Source organism: Ammospiza nelsoni, chromosome 18 (assembly GCF_027579445.1).
Source record: "Ammospiza nelsoni isolate bAmmNel1 chromosome 18, bAmmNel1.pri, whole genome shotgun sequence".
NCBI classification, from domain to species: Eukaryota; Metazoa; Chordata; class Aves; order Passeriformes; family Passerellidae; genus Ammospiza; species Ammospiza nelsoni.
In genome coordinates this window covers 2,479,978-2,499,030 of record NC_080650.1, presented here as the reverse complement: position 1 = coordinate 2,499,030, position 19,053 = coordinate 2,479,978, and the positions used below count along the sequence as shown (strand labels likewise).

The 19,053-nt window shown below is 50.7% G+C and overlaps 1 protein-coding gene across 1 annotated transcript in view; it reads right to left on the bottom strand.

Moving 5' to 3' along the window:
• Positions 1-906: 906 nt before the first annotated feature.
• PITPNM2 (phosphatidylinositol transfer protein membrane associated 2) overlaps positions 907-19,053 on the bottom strand; it is a 118,843-nt gene continuing 100,696 nt past the window's right edge. The window contains exons 17-27 of the mRNA XM_059485474.1: positions 17,594-17,743; positions 12,956-13,120; positions 10,975-11,178; positions 9,107-9,255; positions 6,389-6,505; positions 5,598-5,714; positions 5,134-5,282; positions 4,355-4,504; positions 4,094-4,277; positions 2,764-2,892; positions 907-1,912 (exon numbers count right to left, since the gene is read on the bottom strand). Of these exons, the coding sequence (XP_059341457.1) occupies positions 1,586-1,912; positions 2,764-2,892; positions 4,094-4,277; positions 4,355-4,504; positions 5,134-5,282; positions 5,598-5,714; positions 6,389-6,505; positions 9,107-9,255; positions 10,975-11,178; positions 12,956-13,120; positions 17,594-17,743 (1,841 nt within the window). The 3' untranslated portion in view covers positions 907-1,585. The remainder of the gene's footprint in view (positions 1,913-2,763; positions 2,893-4,093; positions 4,278-4,354; positions 4,505-5,133; positions 5,283-5,597; positions 5,715-6,388; positions 6,506-9,106; positions 9,256-10,974; positions 11,179-12,955; positions 13,121-17,593; positions 17,744-19,053) is intronic.

Here is a 19,053-nt window from a genome sequence, read left to right as displayed (position 1 = left end):
AGAAAGCAGGGTTACACACAGTCAGGGAGCTCAGTAGGACTAGAAAATCTCCACGTGAAGAGGCCAGCTGGAGTCTGAATGGGCACCGTGGAACCCCTGTGTGGATGCCCCTCTGCCCCAGGAGGTGTGTGCAAGGAGGGAACCTTTGCTGGCCCTGGCAGGGACAGGACTGAGGGGCTTTTTGGCAAGCCCTGGCTCCAGGCACTGTTCTCTGCCCCTGTTTGGGTGTCACTGGGGTGCCAGCCCTCTGCCATGCGCCCGCCAGCTCGCTCCAGCAGCACAAACCCAGTGCCTCAGGCACATCCACTGAGAAACACACCAGAAAAATTAAGAATGGTTTTTTAAGAATAAAATTATGGCCTTTTCTTAAGGTTGCCTGACATTGTTGGCACACTTCCTTACAGTCTCCTTACTGCTGGAAAAACTTCTGCACAGATTGTTTCTGTTTTTTTAAATATATACATATAATATATATGTGTGTGTGTGTATATGTATAGGTATCCACACACACCCTGGCTTAGCAATATTTCATTGTCATGCACTACAAACACTGGTGTAGCTACATGAGATGGTAACAGGTTTCCATTCTAAAAATCATCAGTGCAAAAAACAACGAGGTTTTACAGTTCAGTAACTATAGGTAAAAGAAGCGAGTCTAGTTCCCATGAAAGCTGCTACTGAACTTGGAGAGAACCTGGGAAGAAAAAAGGTCTCAGAGGTGGACGTTGATAGAGTCAGACCCTGCATTTGGATGAGAAGAACTGCAATGCAATCCAGCTGCTGAGTGCCTTCAGCTGCTTCCAAATATATGGTGGTTACTTGCTGGAAATAATACATAGCGAGACTATTTGGAGACTTTAACAGCAATTAAGTGTCTGAGGTTTGTAACAGCTCAAACAAAATAGCTTGTATTCGTCTTTTAATAGGTCACCACATTAAATTCCATCGGCTTCTAAAAGATCTGTTTAAAAAAATAACAGTAATAACAAGAATGACCCCGCTGTCTTGGGCACGAATCTGCCGACATTCTGCCTCTGCCATCGGCCTCGATGCAGCTTCAGCTTTGCACTGCACCAGCCCCTCGAGAAAGTGGCTGCACATGGAGCTCTCTGTCCAGGGAAAGCTCTCGGTGGCTCTGCCTGGCACAAATCCCCCGCTGGGACCGGGGGAGCGGCGTCCCCAACCCCAGAGCCCCCACCTGACTCGCGGGACAGCCCAGAACGAGCTCCCCCAGCCTCGTGCCCTGTTCTGTGGCTCTGAGGACAGCACTCGGTCACCGTGTGATGGCTAACAAGGCGAGGAGGCACCTATTTACAGTCACTGACCCTGGATGAGAGGAGGAGGCAGGAGAGAGCGCCATCCTGACCTGGAGACTTCTCCCCCCCGATTTCCAGCTGCTCCTCGGGCTCCCGCTCCCGCTGCAAGGCCTGCACGTTCCGTGTGGGAAACATCCCATCTCTTCCCAGAACACCGTGGTTTAGAGTAGCACCATATTTACCCTTCCAGCCCGAAACACCGGCCTCGTCCCTCTTTCCCTTTATTTCTCCTCCGGTGGCTGCAGCTGACAATCCCGGCTCCGGCCCGGCTACTTCTGCCCCAGCAGGCCGGACTCCAGCCGGGACGCGGCGCTGCGGCCCCAGCAGCCCGTGGCGATGCTCATGCTGCGCTGGCTGCGCTCCCTGTCCCTGTCCTTGTCGCTGTCCGACTGGCTCTGGGTGCGCTCGGGCCGGTGCGCGGCGGGCTGCGAGGAGATGGTGCGCAGCAGGTGGTTCCTCTTGCGCAGGAACTCGGCCTGGCTGGGCAGCCCGAAGCTGCCCTTGCGCAGCGCCATGCGCGTGGTGTTCTTGGCGGGGCGCGCGCGGTGGTTGTACTCCAGCTGTGCCAGGTGGGCCGCGTAGCCCTCCGTGATGAACTGCGGGGTGAGGGTGGGCGTTAGAGGGGTGGGACACGGTTCCCTGAGAGCCACTGGCAGCCAGAGGTGTTCACTCTGCCAGGTTCTCTGGGAAGTCAAAACTTCCTTCCTAATCAGCCTAATCCCAATAACAATCTACATCCACTCTGGAACAGAAAAGCCTCACCTCCTTCTGGGAATGAAAGTTCATTATAAACTTCAAAATCCCCATCAGCCTAAAAATAGACTTCTACTCCTTACCTTCTTCCCCATTGAACAATTCGTATCATGATCTGTCCTACAATTTGCAACATGATATATGGCCTCAGACCCCTACATTACAAAATTTTTCACCAACCTACTATTCTTCCTAATCGCCATACTCATCCTAATCATCACCAACAACCCATTTGTCCTATTCATTGGCTGAGAAGGAGTCAGAATCATGTCCTTTCTTCCAATCAGCTGATGACACGGTCGGGCAGAAGCCAACACCGCTGCCCTTCAAGCTGTACTTTACAACCAAATTGGAGACATTGGACTTATCCTCTGCACAGTATGACTGGCCCCTGCCACAAACACCTGAGAAATCCAACAACTTCCCACTCCTTCCCAAACTCCTACACTACCCCTGTTAGGCCTCATTCTAGCCACAACCAGAAAATCCGCTCAATTCAGCCTCCACCCGTGACTCCCAGCTGCTACAGAAGGACCAACCCCCTTATCTGCCCTGGAACCACTCAGACCCGTGATGTGGCCCTGCTGCCTGGGACAGCTCCCACCCTGCTCAGTCACCAGATCTGTAATGACCAAATTCCCACCTCCCTCCCATGGGAGCAGCAGCTCCAGGGCTCAGCCAGGCTGGCTCCTACCTGGCACTGGCTCTGCAGTTTCTTGGTGGGTCGGCCGACGATGTAGATGTTTGTGGGCGGGAGGCTGATGGAGCTGTACACGGAGATGTCCTTGGTGGATCCATACGCGGCGTGGATCCTCATGTGCAGCTGGGGGGACAGAGAGCAGCACAGGCTCAGAACCCACAGGCACCCCACGCTGCTCAGCAGGCTGGGCTTTGGCTTTTCCAATTGCATTTGTGGGAATCTCGGGTCACTGGAACTAATGCAAGTTCCCAGCTGGATAATGAACCACCCAGGGAAGTGCTAATTAACAGAGCTGGGCATGTTTACAGGCCGTGACAAGAGGAGTGACAGCAATACAAGAACAGATCTCCACTTGCTGATCCACGGCCTTCCCCTGAGGTCTGCAGGGGGCAAGGATGCTGCAGACTTCCCTGCTGTCACTGGGGGAGAGGAGCTGCAAACCTGGGCAGGAATCATTAGCCAGGAATGTTCTCCACAGCCAAGCTGCTGTTACCTGCTGGGCAGAGGGAGAAGGGACAGACAGCAAAACCTGCTGCTTTTCAGGGATACCTCTGCTCTACTCCAAGCAGAGAGCAGCTCATGGACAGCCCCTCCTGTCGTGGGCTGGGGCAGGGGCTGGCAGGGGAGGTGTGGACATTGGTGCCACCACACACTGGCCAGCTTTGAGTCCAGAACCACAGGTCAGGGAGATGGAAAAAGAATTTCTGGCCCTGGTCCCAAACATGTGGAGGACATGAAAGCAACTGAGAGCCAGCTGCTCTCTCCACTGACACTCAGGCCAAAAAGGGAGCCTAAGAAAGTTAAGGACAGGCTTTTCCTGCAAATCAAAGCAGGGAAAGTGCTTGGGACACTGGCAGCTCCTTCACCTGGCAGACACACAAAACTTTTTTCTATCTGGAGCTTGCCTGAGGCTCTGGGCTGAGCATTACCAGGACCTGCCAAGGGTCAAACCCCTGGAAGATCTCTGTGGAGTTTCCCAGCAAAGCCATTTCTGCAGCAGCTCCATCCCCTCTCAGCCCTGCTGTTCCCACCACAGGCAGCCAAAAAGCCACCAAACAGGTGTGGGGGGCAGGGAGGCTCTACTGCCTCAGTTCCATTAGGGGTTTGAGGAGCAGTGATGAAATGGAGCAGTGCAGAGCAGAGGCAACACAATTTAACAGCACAGACACTTTTGTGGAGCAACAAAGGAATGAAAATAAAATGAACAGATTAATCTTCCACTGCAGGTCACATTGCTGCCAAGAGACTGGTGCTGACAGTGGTGGTTGGATGAGGAGCAATCTAACCCCGTGCCACGCTCCCATTCCAGCAGAGGCAGGCTTACATCAGTGATGAGGGATTTCAGGAAGTTGGCCTTGTGCCGCAGCGGGTCGTGGACCAGCCCGTCACAGAAGGACACGATGCCGTGGGGGAAGTTGTGCTGTGCTAACCACGCCACCACCCTCTGCTTCTGCATGTCAGGGCGGCCCGTGACATAGATTATGAGGTAGCCGAGGTCTTGCCAGTGCCTGCAGGGAAAGGCAAGAGTCAATGGATTGCAGAGCAGGGTCAGTGTCAGATCAACCACCCCAGGCCCTGCCCTGACCTTACAACGTCCACGGCCCCGGCGCGGACCTTGGGGTCGCTGCCCATGATGGAGACGCTGGCTGCGAAGGAGCCGTCGATGCTGAACACCACGAACTCCGTCCCCTTGGGCAGCACCGTGATGTAGCTGTCAGCAAACGTGTGGTCACCCCTGAGGGAAGGGATGCAGGTGTTTAGAGGCATCAAAATATCCACAGGGCATCACCAGGACCTGCGGAGCACCACGAGCCCAGAGCGGCTCCCACATCTGGCCCAAAGGCTCCAACAGTGATGCCACCCTCGGTTAGAGCAGGCACAAGCACTGTGTGAGGGTCTCATGTTCAAGTGGGGATGGATTAGCGCTCCTTGGCAGCAGAGACTCAACAGTTACCCCCAGAAAAACATTGCTGGGGTCACCACCAAGAAGATGCTCCCCTCCTTCCCCTCCCAGAGCCCAACACCAGCAGTAGAACTGAGCTGGAGCCCTGGGCTGTGAATCATCACAATTACAAAGTCCTGTCCCTCAAGGACAAGTTTATGGTCTTTAAAATATGCTCAGTCGTGCAGTTTTGCAGATGGCCACGAGGCCCTGTGGTGCAGGAGACCTGCTCCTGCAGCGGGAGTTCAATTCCCATGCTGGTGGTGAATAAAATGTGCATTTTCCCCTTACAGCTGCAGAGTACAAATGGCTTTCTTTGCCTCTGTTGCTGGCAAACCAGGCTCTGAACCCACCCAGCAACAGGAGGGACCATGTTCTAATCCAATTCCTCTTTGCTCCTCCTGCAAGCCCCAGGCCCTCACCTGACCACCATCTTGACGGGGTAGACGCCGATGCCCAGGCGCCGCTCCTCGGGGATCACGTAGGAAATCCTGCCACTGCTGTTGCTGATCTCCGTGTCAAAGTACACCCACTCCCCCGACGGTGGCTGGGTCATGATGTGGATGTCCACCTGGGGACAGCGAGACTGTGTCACCCCTAGCAGGACAGGCCGGGCACAGGAACGTCCCACCCGAGCCCCTGTGGGTGGCAGCGGGGTTGGTCCTGCTCCCACCCTCTGCAATTCACGGATCTGAGCTGGGCAGCACCCAAACATCAGAGATGACAAATGCTGTTCCTGGTGGGAGGCACCCACAAGTCTGAGCAGGAGAACCTGACCAGGACACAAGTGCAGCAAACCCCAGCAGGCACCAAGGGAGCACTGACAGGCACTACCTCTGTCCCACAGTTGTCACCACATGGTGACACCTCCAAGCACACACGGTACCTTCTCTCCTGTGAGGGTGACCATGTCTAATGGACCATACATGAACCTCCCAGTCAAGGTCTGGGGCCCATCCTCATTAGCAATGGTGTCGTTGATCCTGTGGTTGGCTGTGACGTTCTGCAAGAGGGGAGGAGGAAAAAAAAAAAATTAAGTTTGCAGCAATGGATAACCTCACAGGGAAATGCCAAATAAATATGTTATAACTGGACAAATTAGAGTACGGGTTTCTCTGTGCCATTCTCCCCCTCCACTCCACCCTCAGCTCTGGGAAAGAATTTGACCTGTGGCAGAGGTGAAGCTCTGTGCCCTGAACTGATGGGTGGATTGGAGTGCTGAAGAGCCAATTTCCATGGAAGGTTGTACGTGCAGTTCTGATACTCTCTATTAACTCTCACACTTTGGAATTAAGAGGAAATAGACTCAGCTGCCAGAGAAATCTGCTGATATTGTTTCAGTTCGAACACAGAATTGCCCCCTCAGAAACTGGAGACTTTACTGGGAGCAAAGGGCATTTACTGAGCTGAGAACTGGTATTATTGGACTATGAAAGATGTTCCATTCTCACTCGTTCCCTGACCCACAGCCAATGCTTCCCGTGTTTTACAGACTCGAGGCTAAGAGGAGACCTTGCTGACACACACCTTTAGGGTTGCTCTTTTACAGGCACCCAGGTAGGATATAACCATTAAAACAGCCCAGCAATGCAACACAGCCCTCTGTCTGTGCCACACCCTCAGAGCAGTTTGTGCAGCCCAAGCCAGAGCAGCTGGTGCAGCCCCAAACCCCCTTACCCGGAGCTTCACGTTCGTCCTCTTGCGCAGCCACTTCTCCCGGGGCTTGGAGGGGGTGAACACAGACACCTCCTTCCCATCCAGCTCCAACACACTCGAGTTCTCGTGTCTCATCACCTGCAGGAGGACAGATTCCCCCAAGCATCAGCCCTCTCCTCCTGCCTGGCTGTTCTGCATCTCCTGAGCCTGCACTGAGGAAGGGCAGTGCCTGGAGAGAGGCCCCTGAGTTTGCTGCTGAGTTTGTCACCTTGCAGGTTTGAAGGACAAGTGGCCTTTGCTGCACTGGCAAAGCCTGTGGCCAGTGCTGACTTAATCCTGCCTGGGATGCAGGCTTTTTGGATTGTCAGGAGGTACAAAACTGACTCAAACACAGCTCTGCACTGAGATACCTGCCCTTCCCCCAGGGATCCCTTGGTCCCTTCCCACGGCCTGCAGGGAACACAAACCTTCCCCATTCCACAACAGACCCAGCACCAGCTGCTCTCGCTGGCCCCATGCTGACAGATGCTGCTCCTTCAGCTCATTTCCAATTCCTACTGAAATTTCCAACTCTGGTCCCGTGGCTTTTGCTCCTCTCACTGATCTGACCCCTGTGAAACACACAGGGGTCTGGCTTGGCTGCATGTGAGGCAGAGCCCAGGCTGTCTGTCTGTCCATCCTGGCTGACAGAACTCCAGGAGTTTGTGCTGGTGGGACGTCACTGCCAAGCAGCCAATTCCTGCCTGTCACCAGGGCATGGATGGGGATGGGAGGCAGGAACACAGAGAGAGGAGGGTTAACTCCTACCTAGGTTGCTCTTACTTCTAGAATGGAAAAGGAAAAATAACACCCAAGCCTGGGGGACACCTCAAAGACTCTGCAGGACTGGGAGGTAACCCTGCACACAGAACTCCAAAACTGCCAGCAGCCTTGGTGACCAAAAAATTAAGAGGCCTCCTAAATGTGGGCTCTTTTACAAGGTCCTGAACATGTTCTGAAAGGTCAGCAGCTCTCCAGCTGAGCTTGGCTGACACAGGCCAGCCCTCTGCAGAGCTGAAGCTGGTTTTCATCCAGGGAAATGGAAAAAGGACCCCAGGGAGGATGAGCTTGCTGGGGCGGGAGCTCATGGAATCCAATGTAAACAAAATAACAAATTTTACTGAAAATTATTTAAATCAGGAATGTATTTTGAATTCTATCTGGGCTTGTTTTAACAAGATTTAATCTTTGGAGACTAAAACTATTCAACAGCTTCTTTTACATTTTGTCCAGAGGTAACTTTCAAAGGCCATTAGAAACAAGTCCTTATTAGGGGAAGCAGCTGTGTGGTGCTGGTGAAGGACAGAGAGAAGACAAAAGATGAGAAAACCCCTGGTCTCAAGGCAAAGAGGAGTGAGCAGAGACAGGCACTGGGCAAGGGGGTGCCAGACTACCCAGGCAGGTTTAGAATGGATGGAGAGGTTCCTCCAGGTACTCAAACCACAAGGTTTGAAACACCACACAGTGCTACAGACACAGGTTTGGGCTGAAACCTGAACAACTGGCTATTTCCCAAGTGGAACACTTTATGTATGAGACTGTCATGACTGTTCCCCCTTGTGCACAATGAGAGCTCTCTCTTCTTTCCTGCCCTGTTAGGCCGGGCTGGGTGTGGGACCATCCAGGCAGGAGTGTGCAGGCAGAGCCTGGACACAGCCTGGCAAGAGAAGGGTCTCAAGGATTATCAGCACTGCTCAGCTGCCACCAGCACTGACACTGCTGCTGTTTATGGCTCTCACACTATTTGGAAGATAACACTAAAAGAAAGTTTGCCAACAGAATCATAAATAACTCAGAGCTGCAGCAGAGGAGGCTGGAGGAGAACAGGGAGGATTTAACAGCTGAGCTAATGCAAAGCAAACCCAGCACCGAAGTGGGCAACACAAACCACAGAGTTGCTTTTTGTTGTTTTCCAGCTCCATGCTCTAAGTGTCATCCCCTGGGGAGTTCATATTTTTTAAGGCAAAAACTCCCCCTCATCCCCAAGGAACTGAAGGGAAAATATTTCTTTTAGGGAAAAACACGTTTTAGACAGTAAATTTGAATTTTAGGCCAAATATAGGTTGATAAAATCTGAGGTGTAGACTCCAGACACCAGCAATCCCCATTCTCCTGGCCCTAGAACTGCTTTGTGCTGCAGGAATGAGAACTAAATCCCAATGAGTTCCTAGAGGAGACAACAATAACTTAGAAAGGCAAAATGGAGAACTGCATTCTGCCTATCAATTCATGTTGAATTAATATAAAACTTCCCCTTTGGTTTTATTGTATATGGTGCTGGTTATATTTGTCCTTTGAGAAGTTTCAGTTTCAGACTGGAGATGTGACCTGGCACAGAGATCACTTCAAGAAACAAGTGCACTGACCTTTGCCACTATGGATAAGAAACTGCCCTGGGCTCTCTCCATGGATCCCCAGTGAGCCCATCTGAAACCTGCTCTGATGATAAGAGCCCAAAACCCAAGCAGCCCCAAATCAAGCAGGTGTAACAAGACATCTATGAAGTCTGTATGTGTGCAGCTCCACCAACACCACAGGTGAGGTAAAACAAAGAAGGGAAAAAATTGGATCTGCAGGGGCAAAGGGTATTTTTTCACTTCTATGCATCGACAAGTCTTATATTGAAGGTGCACTGGAAAAAACAAAGAGCCCCAAGCATTTTTCAGCCCAAGGGAGATGAGGGAGAGGGGGTGACTCTACCTGTCTGAGCAGGAAGGAGACAACGTCTGTGGACTCCCAGTAGCTGGCGTGGAAGAGGTGAGGCAGAGCCACGGTCGGGAACGCCGTCAGCGCGTCGGGGCAGTACAGGGCGTAGTCGATCCGCTTCGTTCCCCACCACTTGGCAGCAACTACAGAGGCAAAACACTCCTTCAGACCAGGGGGGCTCACAGAAGGGATTTCAGGGCTCTGGCTCCTCGCTCCAGGTGTGCCAGGAGGCTGCTCCCAGCTGGTCCCGCTGCTCTGGGGAACAGCTGAGCCCGGGCTCGGGGTTTGCTCACACCGAGGGAGGAACACACGGCCACCAGTGTGAGCTCTCCCTTGTTCAAGCAAAGAGGAAGGCACTGGATGGAGGGCAGGTTAATTGGCTGTTAGTCCAGACCCCAGGGAAGGGGCTCAAGGCTCCTGTGCAATGAGCCAAAACATAAAGACAGCAACAAATCTCCCTGGAGCTGTGGGAGGAAGGAAGGGTGGGTGGGTGTGCTCTGCCCATCTCCAGCCCTGCTTCCAACTCCTTCAGCTTTCACCAGGGAACTGCATCCAGGTATTGGCCACACTAAAAAGGACTGGGAATCCACAGGATGCTAAAAGGCACCACAAGGCAGGGAATATAGCACATGAAGATGGGACTGGTAGTCCCCAACAAATCCTTATTGCCCTCCTGGGCAACCGAGATGTGCAGCCCAGCCCTCCCAGGGCACAGCCTCTGTGGGGGACAACGAGACAAGCACCTGGCAGTATTGGGACTTCATTGCATGGGGGACTGAAAATACACTGGGATTTAGTGGGGGACAGGGATACAAAACAAGTTTCTCCCTCAGGGAGCCCAACAATTCACAGGCAGGTGTCTGACAGCCACCCTTCACCCGAGGACACCCCCACACCTCAACTGCCCTGAGCTCTGCTCACACACACATCCTGCCCCAATCCCTGGAAATCAGGTCTCAGTCCAAAGCCTCAGACCCCAAAGCATGGGCTGCTTTCCCAGCAGCAAGAAGTCCTCAGTGTCTGTGCACTCCAGCCCAGAGAAGCAGCCAAGGAAAGAAAAGATGGAGATCAAGAGAGCAGCAGAAGAATTTTGTTTGTGTTTGCATGCAGGATGCAAGCTGGGGCTTTGACAAGGGCTTCCTCAAGCTTGGTTTGTCTCTGTGACAATGTTCCCTTTTTAAGGACTTCCAGGAAAGCTGCCAGGTTTAAGGTGCAATCCAACACACCCTTCTGCAAAGGGAAATCTGGCTGGTGATGAGCACAGATGCTGAACTGAAAAGATGGATCCAGCAGCTCCTTCCAGAGACCTGCACAGAGCTCCCACCACAGCAAATGCAGAGGGATGTGGATTCAGCACATCCCCACTGGCTGTGCCAGGTGCCAGGCCACCCTCACCCTGACAGTCCCCACTTTTCTGAAGGGCCATGGGAAGGAGGAGCAAGGTTTGATGGATCAATGTGGCTTTTCCAGAGCTCACAGGCACCTCCTCGCAGCCACTTCTGATTCCCTGCCTTCCAAACTGACAGCTCCTGGTCATGTCCCAACTTCCATTTCTCATGCAAGTCCCCAGCTTGGGTAGTTTCAGATTCTGTACAGGAAGCAGACAGGATTGACTCTTCCATGCTCAGAAGGCAGTGGTGGAGGCAGAAGCGTTGTCCCCTCAGCTCTGCCCAGAAGAATTCCTGCTCCTGCCAGGTTGTTAGCTGTGTTATGATGGATCTTCAGGGCAAAGTGACAGAAATGCTTGTTAAGATGCAATCAGAAACTGCAAGTGCCTCAGTGTGAAGCGCAGAGATTTGTGGTGAAGTTCTGTGACTACAAATGAGAGAGGAGGCTGACAGGAGTGGATCTCTCCAGAATACCTGTCTTGATGTCCAGGTGTGGTATCCGAAGAGCACAGCCTGCAGCCCGGCTCCGTGGCCCTTGGAGCTTCCTTCCCTTGGCAGGGGCTGTGTGTTTGTGCTGCCTACGCCTCCTGAACGAGCTTTGGGCAGGGGATTTGTGAGGGAGGGCAAGTTGGGACAGAAGGCTAAAGCCCCTACAATGATTAAGGTGGTGTTTGGTTTCTAAAAGGAAAAATAAAACATAAAAAAAAAAAAAAAAAAGCAGAAATCACTCATTATTATGGCACACACTGATTTCATCCTCCACAAACTCACGGTACCAGGGGAGCTGCACCCCTAAGGAGGCTCCTGGGAGGGAGCTGTGGGTTTGCAGTGCCCCTCCAACCTTCCTCCAGCTCTCCCTGGGGATAAGCACAGATCACATCCAGCCCTCAGTGGCACAGCTCCAGGTTACCACCACACCAACCAGGCTGAGAGCAGGAGCAGCAAGGCAGAGCTGGAGCTTGGGGGACACTCGGAGCTGAGGGAAGACTCTTCCTCCCTGATCTCAGCAACAGGCTTTGATGGCTGAGTGGAGGAATAAATTACACAAAGGGGGGAGAGCATGGGGAAAGCAGAGGTGAGTGCTGTGTGACCCAACCCTGCTGCAGCACGGGACAAGATCTCTCCATGGGACACGCTGGCTCTGGGGCATCACCCTGGCACAAACACCTCCCCAAGAACCAGCCCTGTGTGCCAGCCCAGCAGCTCCTGTGGGTGGGAAAGCAGCACAAAACAAACACCTTCTCCCCCAAGAGCTGCTTCCCAAGCAGATTCCTGTTTAACAGTGCTTGGCAAGATGTCAGGATAAGGAAAGGATGCACGTGGGGAGTGGGGTGTCGGCTCCTGGACACGCTTTGAGCAGGAAAACCTCGTTTGTCAGAGAAGGTATTTTAGTTCTGCTGCTGAGTGTTGCCTCAAACAGGGCAGGAGGTTACAGCAGCCCCTGAGCAGCGCCCACAAACCTTTAACAACTCATACCTGCCTCCAGGAGCATTATTAACCTTAGCAATTAATGATGGAGTGAGTAATTCACAACTCGTGCCAGGAATGTATCTCTAAATTTTTGAGACCTTCTGGGAATAGAGTTTGGGTGGAAAATTTCCTCATATGCATGGGTTTTAGGTTTTGTTTTGTTTTTCTGGGGGTTTTTTGAGTTATCAGCCTTTTTTTGGTCTGAGTTACCAGAAATCCATGAGGACACAGCGTTCATCTCATACCTGAGCTGAAACAAAGAAGGAGCTGAGCCATTAATAAAGTCTGTTCTTCTCCACTTAACGAAGTCTGTTCTTCTCCACTGCATTAGTTAGGAAGTTATACAGGTCTTGGGAAAAATAATGAATAAAAAATCCCTTTTACTCCTCATTCAGCTCTGGGAAATGGGTCATAAGTGACTGGGAGCTGCCCTGCGGGCTGCAGAAGAGCTGAATCTCTAATGCAAATAATAAATGTTCTGTTCTGAACCAACCTGTCCTTGCCTTTCAGCGTTACAGAGGGATTTACTCATCCCTGCTTTTGTGGGCCACATTTGAGGGATCTGCATTGAGCCACATCCTGCATTGCCCATCTGGTCTCAAGTGCTGATCCTGAGCAGTTCTGCACGACTTACCATGGCAGCACAGCCACATCCCTCTGGATTAACCCTCACCACACACAGCTCAGAGTCACAGTTATCATCTTTGCTTTAACAATCACAGTTATCACCTTTGCTTTAACAATCACAGTTATCACCTTTGCTTTAACAATTCATCACCAGCAAGGTCCAACATGCACAACGCAGCAGTGGCCACCAAACACAGCCCTGTTCCTGCAGGGGATGTGCTGACACAGAGCACTGAGTGTGGCAGAACCAGGACAATTCCAAGCTGTTGGTCATGGCTGGAAGCACCCCCCGGACAGACGGACGGACAGAAGCTCTGAGCCCGGAGCAGAGCAGAGCCTCGAGGGGTGCAACACTTACTGTTGGCTATGTTGGAAGCAGTGTAACTGTCTGCCATTCCTGAGACCTGGCTGGCAATGCTGATCTCACTGGCTCTCCGGAAGCCCCTGAACTGAGGGGCTGAAATGGGGGTGGACAGGGACGCGTTTTCCACGAAGACGGCACCATGAGACTGAACAACATCTGCTACAAAGTTGAAACAGGGAAATCAAAATATTAGACCAACAGACAGAGGCTGGGCAAGATGAACTCGGGGAGGGAGGAAGGAGGCAAACAAAGCTGGTGGGTGCAAAAACCTCTCAGAGCTGACTGGAATGAAATAGAAACACCCACATTTCATTGGAGCTCTGGTTAGAAAAGAAAGCAAATAGCACAGCAGGCAGAGATGTGGCTGGAGGAGCAGTCTTTGATTGAGAGAAGCAAAGTAAGTAGCTCAAAAACCAGATCCAAAGAAAAACCCAGGCAGACTTATTGAAGCAGCAATAACAAGCATGTGTCATACATACAGATGTGAATATACACAATTTTATACATTCACATCGAGACAAGATAACCAAGCTAAGAAAAACAACAAAAAAACAACCTTACAAAGAGGTATTTGTTTTCTTGAGATATTTAAATTTAAATGAATGTCTCCAAGAAAGAAGCATTATTAAAAAGCAAAAATCAAGAAAACATCTTCATGCCTGGCAGGGACTAAATTTGGACTTGTATTTTACTGCTGAAGGACACAGCCAACACTCATTAATCTGGAGAAAGGGCTCCTGAAGGGAGTCTGGTGCTGAGCACTTGTGTCTCCCATCAGAGTCAGCAGAACAGGGAGTACTCAGGCTCTATGAAAACAGTACAGTTTTGGTACAACACACAGGTGTGGATTTTAAAATCCCAACCTGAGGTTTACCAAGTTAGGCTGAACTCCTCAGTACATAAATACAAAAAGGAGGGTTTAAAATCATGCTCACATGGACCTTACATATGGATGGGAGGGAAGAGGACCTCAAACACCCAGGAGTGGCAAAACAAGAGATGCTGAAAGCCACGTTAAAATCTCTGCATTTCAGTTTTGTCTCTCAACAGTGCTAAGAGCACCCACCCCTCTGGGGATGCTGTGGGGCCCAGTTAAGTGGGACATCCCCAGCTCCTGCAGGGCAGAGGTTTGTAATGCCAACTCCAGGTGCTCACAGCAGGCAGCACCAGCGTGGCACTAACATGCAAAGCAAAGCAATTCATTGTGGGTTTAAGCTTGCCCATCTCTGCTGCACTTGAGGAGCAGCACCTGAATTTATTCCCAGGTATCAGGCAGGAGATATCACAAGGAATGTGAGCACATTACTCCCACACATCAATACCCTCCACCTATTCCAGCCTGTTTAGTTATCCCTGGGTTTAATCCTGGCACAAGGCTGACACGGGGTGTTGTTTTAGCAATTGGTTTATTTTAATATCAATCTTTTTTTGCTTGGGGCTACTGATTTTCTCCCTCCAATCCCTCAGCTCGCAGCAGCAGCGTCTGTGCCCACACAAATCCTGCTGCAGCCCAGGGAGAGGGAATGTATGAAGCAGAAAATGTGTGGCTAAGTGTCAGTAAAAGAGTTCTGTTCTCTGCAGGGAAAATCAGGCCACAAGCTGCTCTGTGTAAAAGCTCTGTGGACTGTGAGATCTGAGCCTTAGCAGGAGCCTGACCTGATGATGAGCTGCACACACAGCCCACGTTGTGCCTGAAAGGCCCTCAGCAGCATCACTTTCCCAGCACTTTCCCCCTCTTTCCACCTTGCCTTGAGCTGCTGCCTCTCAAGGCTGTGACCAGGATCCACAAACCAGGCCAGGGCTGCTTCTGACTGCACAAAACACCAGCATGAGCAAGAACGGGCAATCCAAGTGGAAAACAGGAGCTGCACCGAACCCCACAGAGGTCTCAAGGGTGAAGAGTCTCATTCCCTTTGCTGGGGGACCTGGAACAACTCTCTCTTCTCTGATCACCCCTCTCTCTCTTCTCTCATCACCCTCCCTCTCCATTCTCTTGCCTGTGAGATGCTCCTGTGCTCCTGCTCCTGTGTCACCAAACAGGTGTCCCAACACAGGTGATGATCATCACCTTCCCTGAACCTCCTCAGATGGGAGGAAAGCTTTGGCTTTGTCTGTGCCAGGAAAAATGCCAGATTCAGGTCTGACCACCAGAGAAACCTGCACTTCTTCCTCTGCTTTAACCTAAAGCACCTGTGGCTTGAATTAGGAAGACAAGTTCCAGAGTGTTACAAGATAAAAGGCTGGGCCAAACATGGTCACATCTTTGACTCCATTAGCCCATCTTCACTTAGCTCTGCCTGAACTTCAACCCCTTTTTGAGAACACAAAAAGTGAATAAAGGAAGAAACAGTGAGATTCTGGGCCTGCTCTTTTTTAGCCTTGTTTTCCTGGGCTGACCAGGGATTTTGGAATATAATGTTTGCAGCAAAAGCACCCAACCTCAGCAGTCCTTCCAGCCCCATCCTGGTGTCACCAGAGGAACAATTCCCACTCCTGTTAAAGCCTGAGGTGTTTCAGCATTGCTGAACAGTTCAGTTCAGCACTGCCAGAGTTGGTGACAGGAATCTGCCCTGCAGGGGACAAGGTGCCACCCCACAGCAGGGCTCCCCTGCTCCTGCCCACTCAGGGGCTCTTGTGCTTCTCCCTTTCCCCAAGCCACACACCCTCTGTCCCTGAGAAAGGGCAGTTGCTGAGAAAAATGAAGGCCAGGAAAAGGCAGGGTGGGAAATGTGGAGAAAAACCTGTTTTATGCATTACAACCCACTCAGAAAAGCTTCCTCCACACCAAAGCTGCAGTGACAGCAACTTCCAATGAAAATCCTGAGACCTGACTTGCAGAAAAAAACCCACAAAGCTAACAAGCTATTTCCTGAACTTGTGAATTCTCTGCATCATGTCTCTTGAGCAGCAATTCTGAAACCAAGGGGGCTTTCTTGGGGACTGTGGTGACCAGGGTGGGGTGTCACAGACAGACCCCAGCACCTGCAGCCAGGTGTCCCTAACAGGACCCACGGAAGCCTCCTGCACCCAGAGGTGCATCCAGAAGGTCCAGCAGCAGCAAGACCTTTATCAAGGTGAGCTGTTCCTCTGTCACTCAGTGGGGACAGAGGTGCCCTTGTTCACTGCACCAATCTTTAACACTCATCTTGGTGCTGTGCTCTTTCACTTTTGGCCTCATTTATCAATATTCTTATAAGGTAACAGCCCTGAGCCATGCTCTCAGGTAACTCCTTGGGGTACCTGAAAGACAGATTTTGGTATGGGCTATTTGGAGACTGAGCCATTGCACCAAAGAGGGAAATACTGAAAGCCATCAAAAAATATGTACAGGTCAATAAAAACAAAAATATTAAAAACCACAGAAAAGCCAGACAGGTCCTGCTTGCACTGGGCACTCTGCAGTCACTACCCTGAGACCAAGAGCAACAGATTTCTGCTGTCTACCAGTTTTGGTGATTTTGGAAATCTCCTGCAGTCCAGTGGCTGAACTGGGATTCAGCACTTGCTACACTCACATCAAGAATTGTTTGGACACATTGCGGTCTTGACTCACAATGTAAAAAGCAGAAAATCATAGAATCCTGTAATGGTTTGGGTTGGAAGGGACCTTAAAGACCATCGAATTGGGCACAGGCAAGGGATGCTCCTACAGCTCTGTCCTGACCACAGGCAGTACCAGCTCACAGGGAAATGCATTTCACCAGGCACCTCCAAAGTGGTTAATTAATAGTACCAGATCCTTTCCCTCTGCTTTACCACAGAACCTCACAGCACAGGCAACACAGCAACTGCACACCTAAAAATCCAGGAGCCAGAGGAGAGACCACTGGGAAAACTCAGTGATGTTGCCATCCTGTATGACCACATAAGAGCCCAAACTGCTCAGGGACAGTGAGGGTCAGCTTGTTAGAGACAGAGAGGGCAGCAGAACCCAGCTCTCAATGCAAAACACCGATAAAGGAACGAGAACGGGCAAGTGAGACACGCAGGGAAGAAAAAAACCAAAACAAAGGCAAATCTCATCAAAATTGCAGATGTAGCACCAGCCACAATCAGAATAAATGAGGCCATGCAGCATTGATGATGGAAAATAAGGCAAAACAAATGCATCAAACTTTGCTTTTAAGGCGGGAGACAAGAAATGAATTTCAATAACCAACAGAGAGCCACCCTGGGGTCTGAAAGCCTCAGTGCTGTGCTCAGCAGAGCCATGAGGGTCCAAAGAGGAAATACCCAAAAGGGACAAAATCTGGTGAGACACGGACATCAAGGGGAGCTCTGGGCATGGTGGCTGCAGGACACCCTTCCCAAGGGATGCTGCCCCACAGCAGCAGGGCCAGCAGGGGCTGTCTCTGCCAAAGGCCCTTTCCAGCAGCACAGAGCAAACCAGTCCATGCAAGGCAGCAGCTCCCCTCCAGCATCAACTCCAGAATGGGACAGAATTTATAACCTCAAGCCCTTATCTCCACAGAGGCTCTCCCAGAGCCACGTGTGATCCCCAGAGGTGATTTTGTGTGGCACAGCCTGAGGCACAGCACGGAGGTTTCAGCTCCAGGAGGCAACAGTGTGATCTCCAAAATAGGACCCCAAGAACCCAACACCACAGACAATACAAAAGTGTAGATTACACACACTCAGCACAACCAGCACTTTTATTGGAAACATCTTGCCAATTCAGTACAGGAACAGGGATACTTGTTTCCATGAAGCTGTCCTGGTGCTGGAGAGCACCCAGAGGGCTACTTTCCATGAGGAGGATGGGATTGTTCTGGATTGTCTCAACTAGAAGCAGATGGGGAAAAAAAAACATAACAGAAGGACAAAGAACAACAGACATGAGGCCACAAAGTGTTAAACATACAAACAGTTACACCCCAGCACTTAATTATGAGTCTTCAATGAACAGACAACCTTCAAATAGAGTAAAAGAAACAAAATGGGTGATTTCCAAACAGACCAACATCAGAGATTAACTGGGAGCAGAGGAGAACACAACGGTGGCATTTCAACAACAAAAGGGAGGCATCTTCACCCCCTCCTAAGCCAAATCCATAAATACACAGCAGATCCAGAGAAATATCTTTTACTATGAGTGGAAAAAAATATGCAGTAAGGGAAGAATCAGACTCACAGCCTACACAGTGCAAAGCACAGGAGTAAGCAGGGATGTGAGTTTGATTTTACTCTGCAAGTTCATTGAAATGGAACAGGGACCACCATAGTACAGATGGGAAAATGGGGGAAAACAGCCTGAGAGGCTTTCTGAGCTGTGGGCTCCCAAAAAAGCTGCCTGCATGAGGAGATGTGCACAAGCAGCGTTACACAAGGTTTTGTACAAAACCAATTATAACTGAACACCTGAATTTTACGTGATCTGCAAAACACACAGCTTAATTATAGCAGCAATTAACTTTTCTGGAGTGCCCTCCAGTGAACACCAACTTCAGGAGCAGCTTGGTGAATCATGGTTAGTCCTTCTGGGTGATGTGTCCATCACAACATGGACTCTAATGGAAAGGAATGGCCTGTTACTTTCTGATAAGCAAATGAAGAGGCCTTGTCTTACAGGAAAAAGAGAATTTAAAGTTGTTTTTTGTCAGTTTTATTCATGAAGGCAGAGCAGTATCTCTTAAAATAACAAGGCTCAGACCTGGAGGTTTTGCCATCACTCTGCCCTTCTCATAGGAGAGCTAATTGCTGTTTAACTTCACTGCATAGCAAGTGTCTCTCCAAACACAGCCAGCTCAGAGGTCCAGGGAGGCTCTAATATTCCTGCTGCTGTCCACAATGATAACCAGAACACAGGTTTGGTGTCAATGGGGCGTCTACCTCTGGGTTCAGTGACAACAGGGGCTCTGGAATGTATTTAAGAGAATGAAGGCAAGATGCTTAGCTGCATATTTTGTAATAAGCCCCTTGCAGCTGATACCTAGAATACACCCAAAAAGCAAATTGCTCTTCAAGTTGCTATAGATTCCCTGAGCTGTTGTAACTGGCCTGGGTACAAATGCAGTTGTGGGTGGATCCATTTTTAAAAAGTGTTGCAGCAAGATCTTGGCTAAATTTGACAAGTGAGTGGGGCCTGCAGAAAG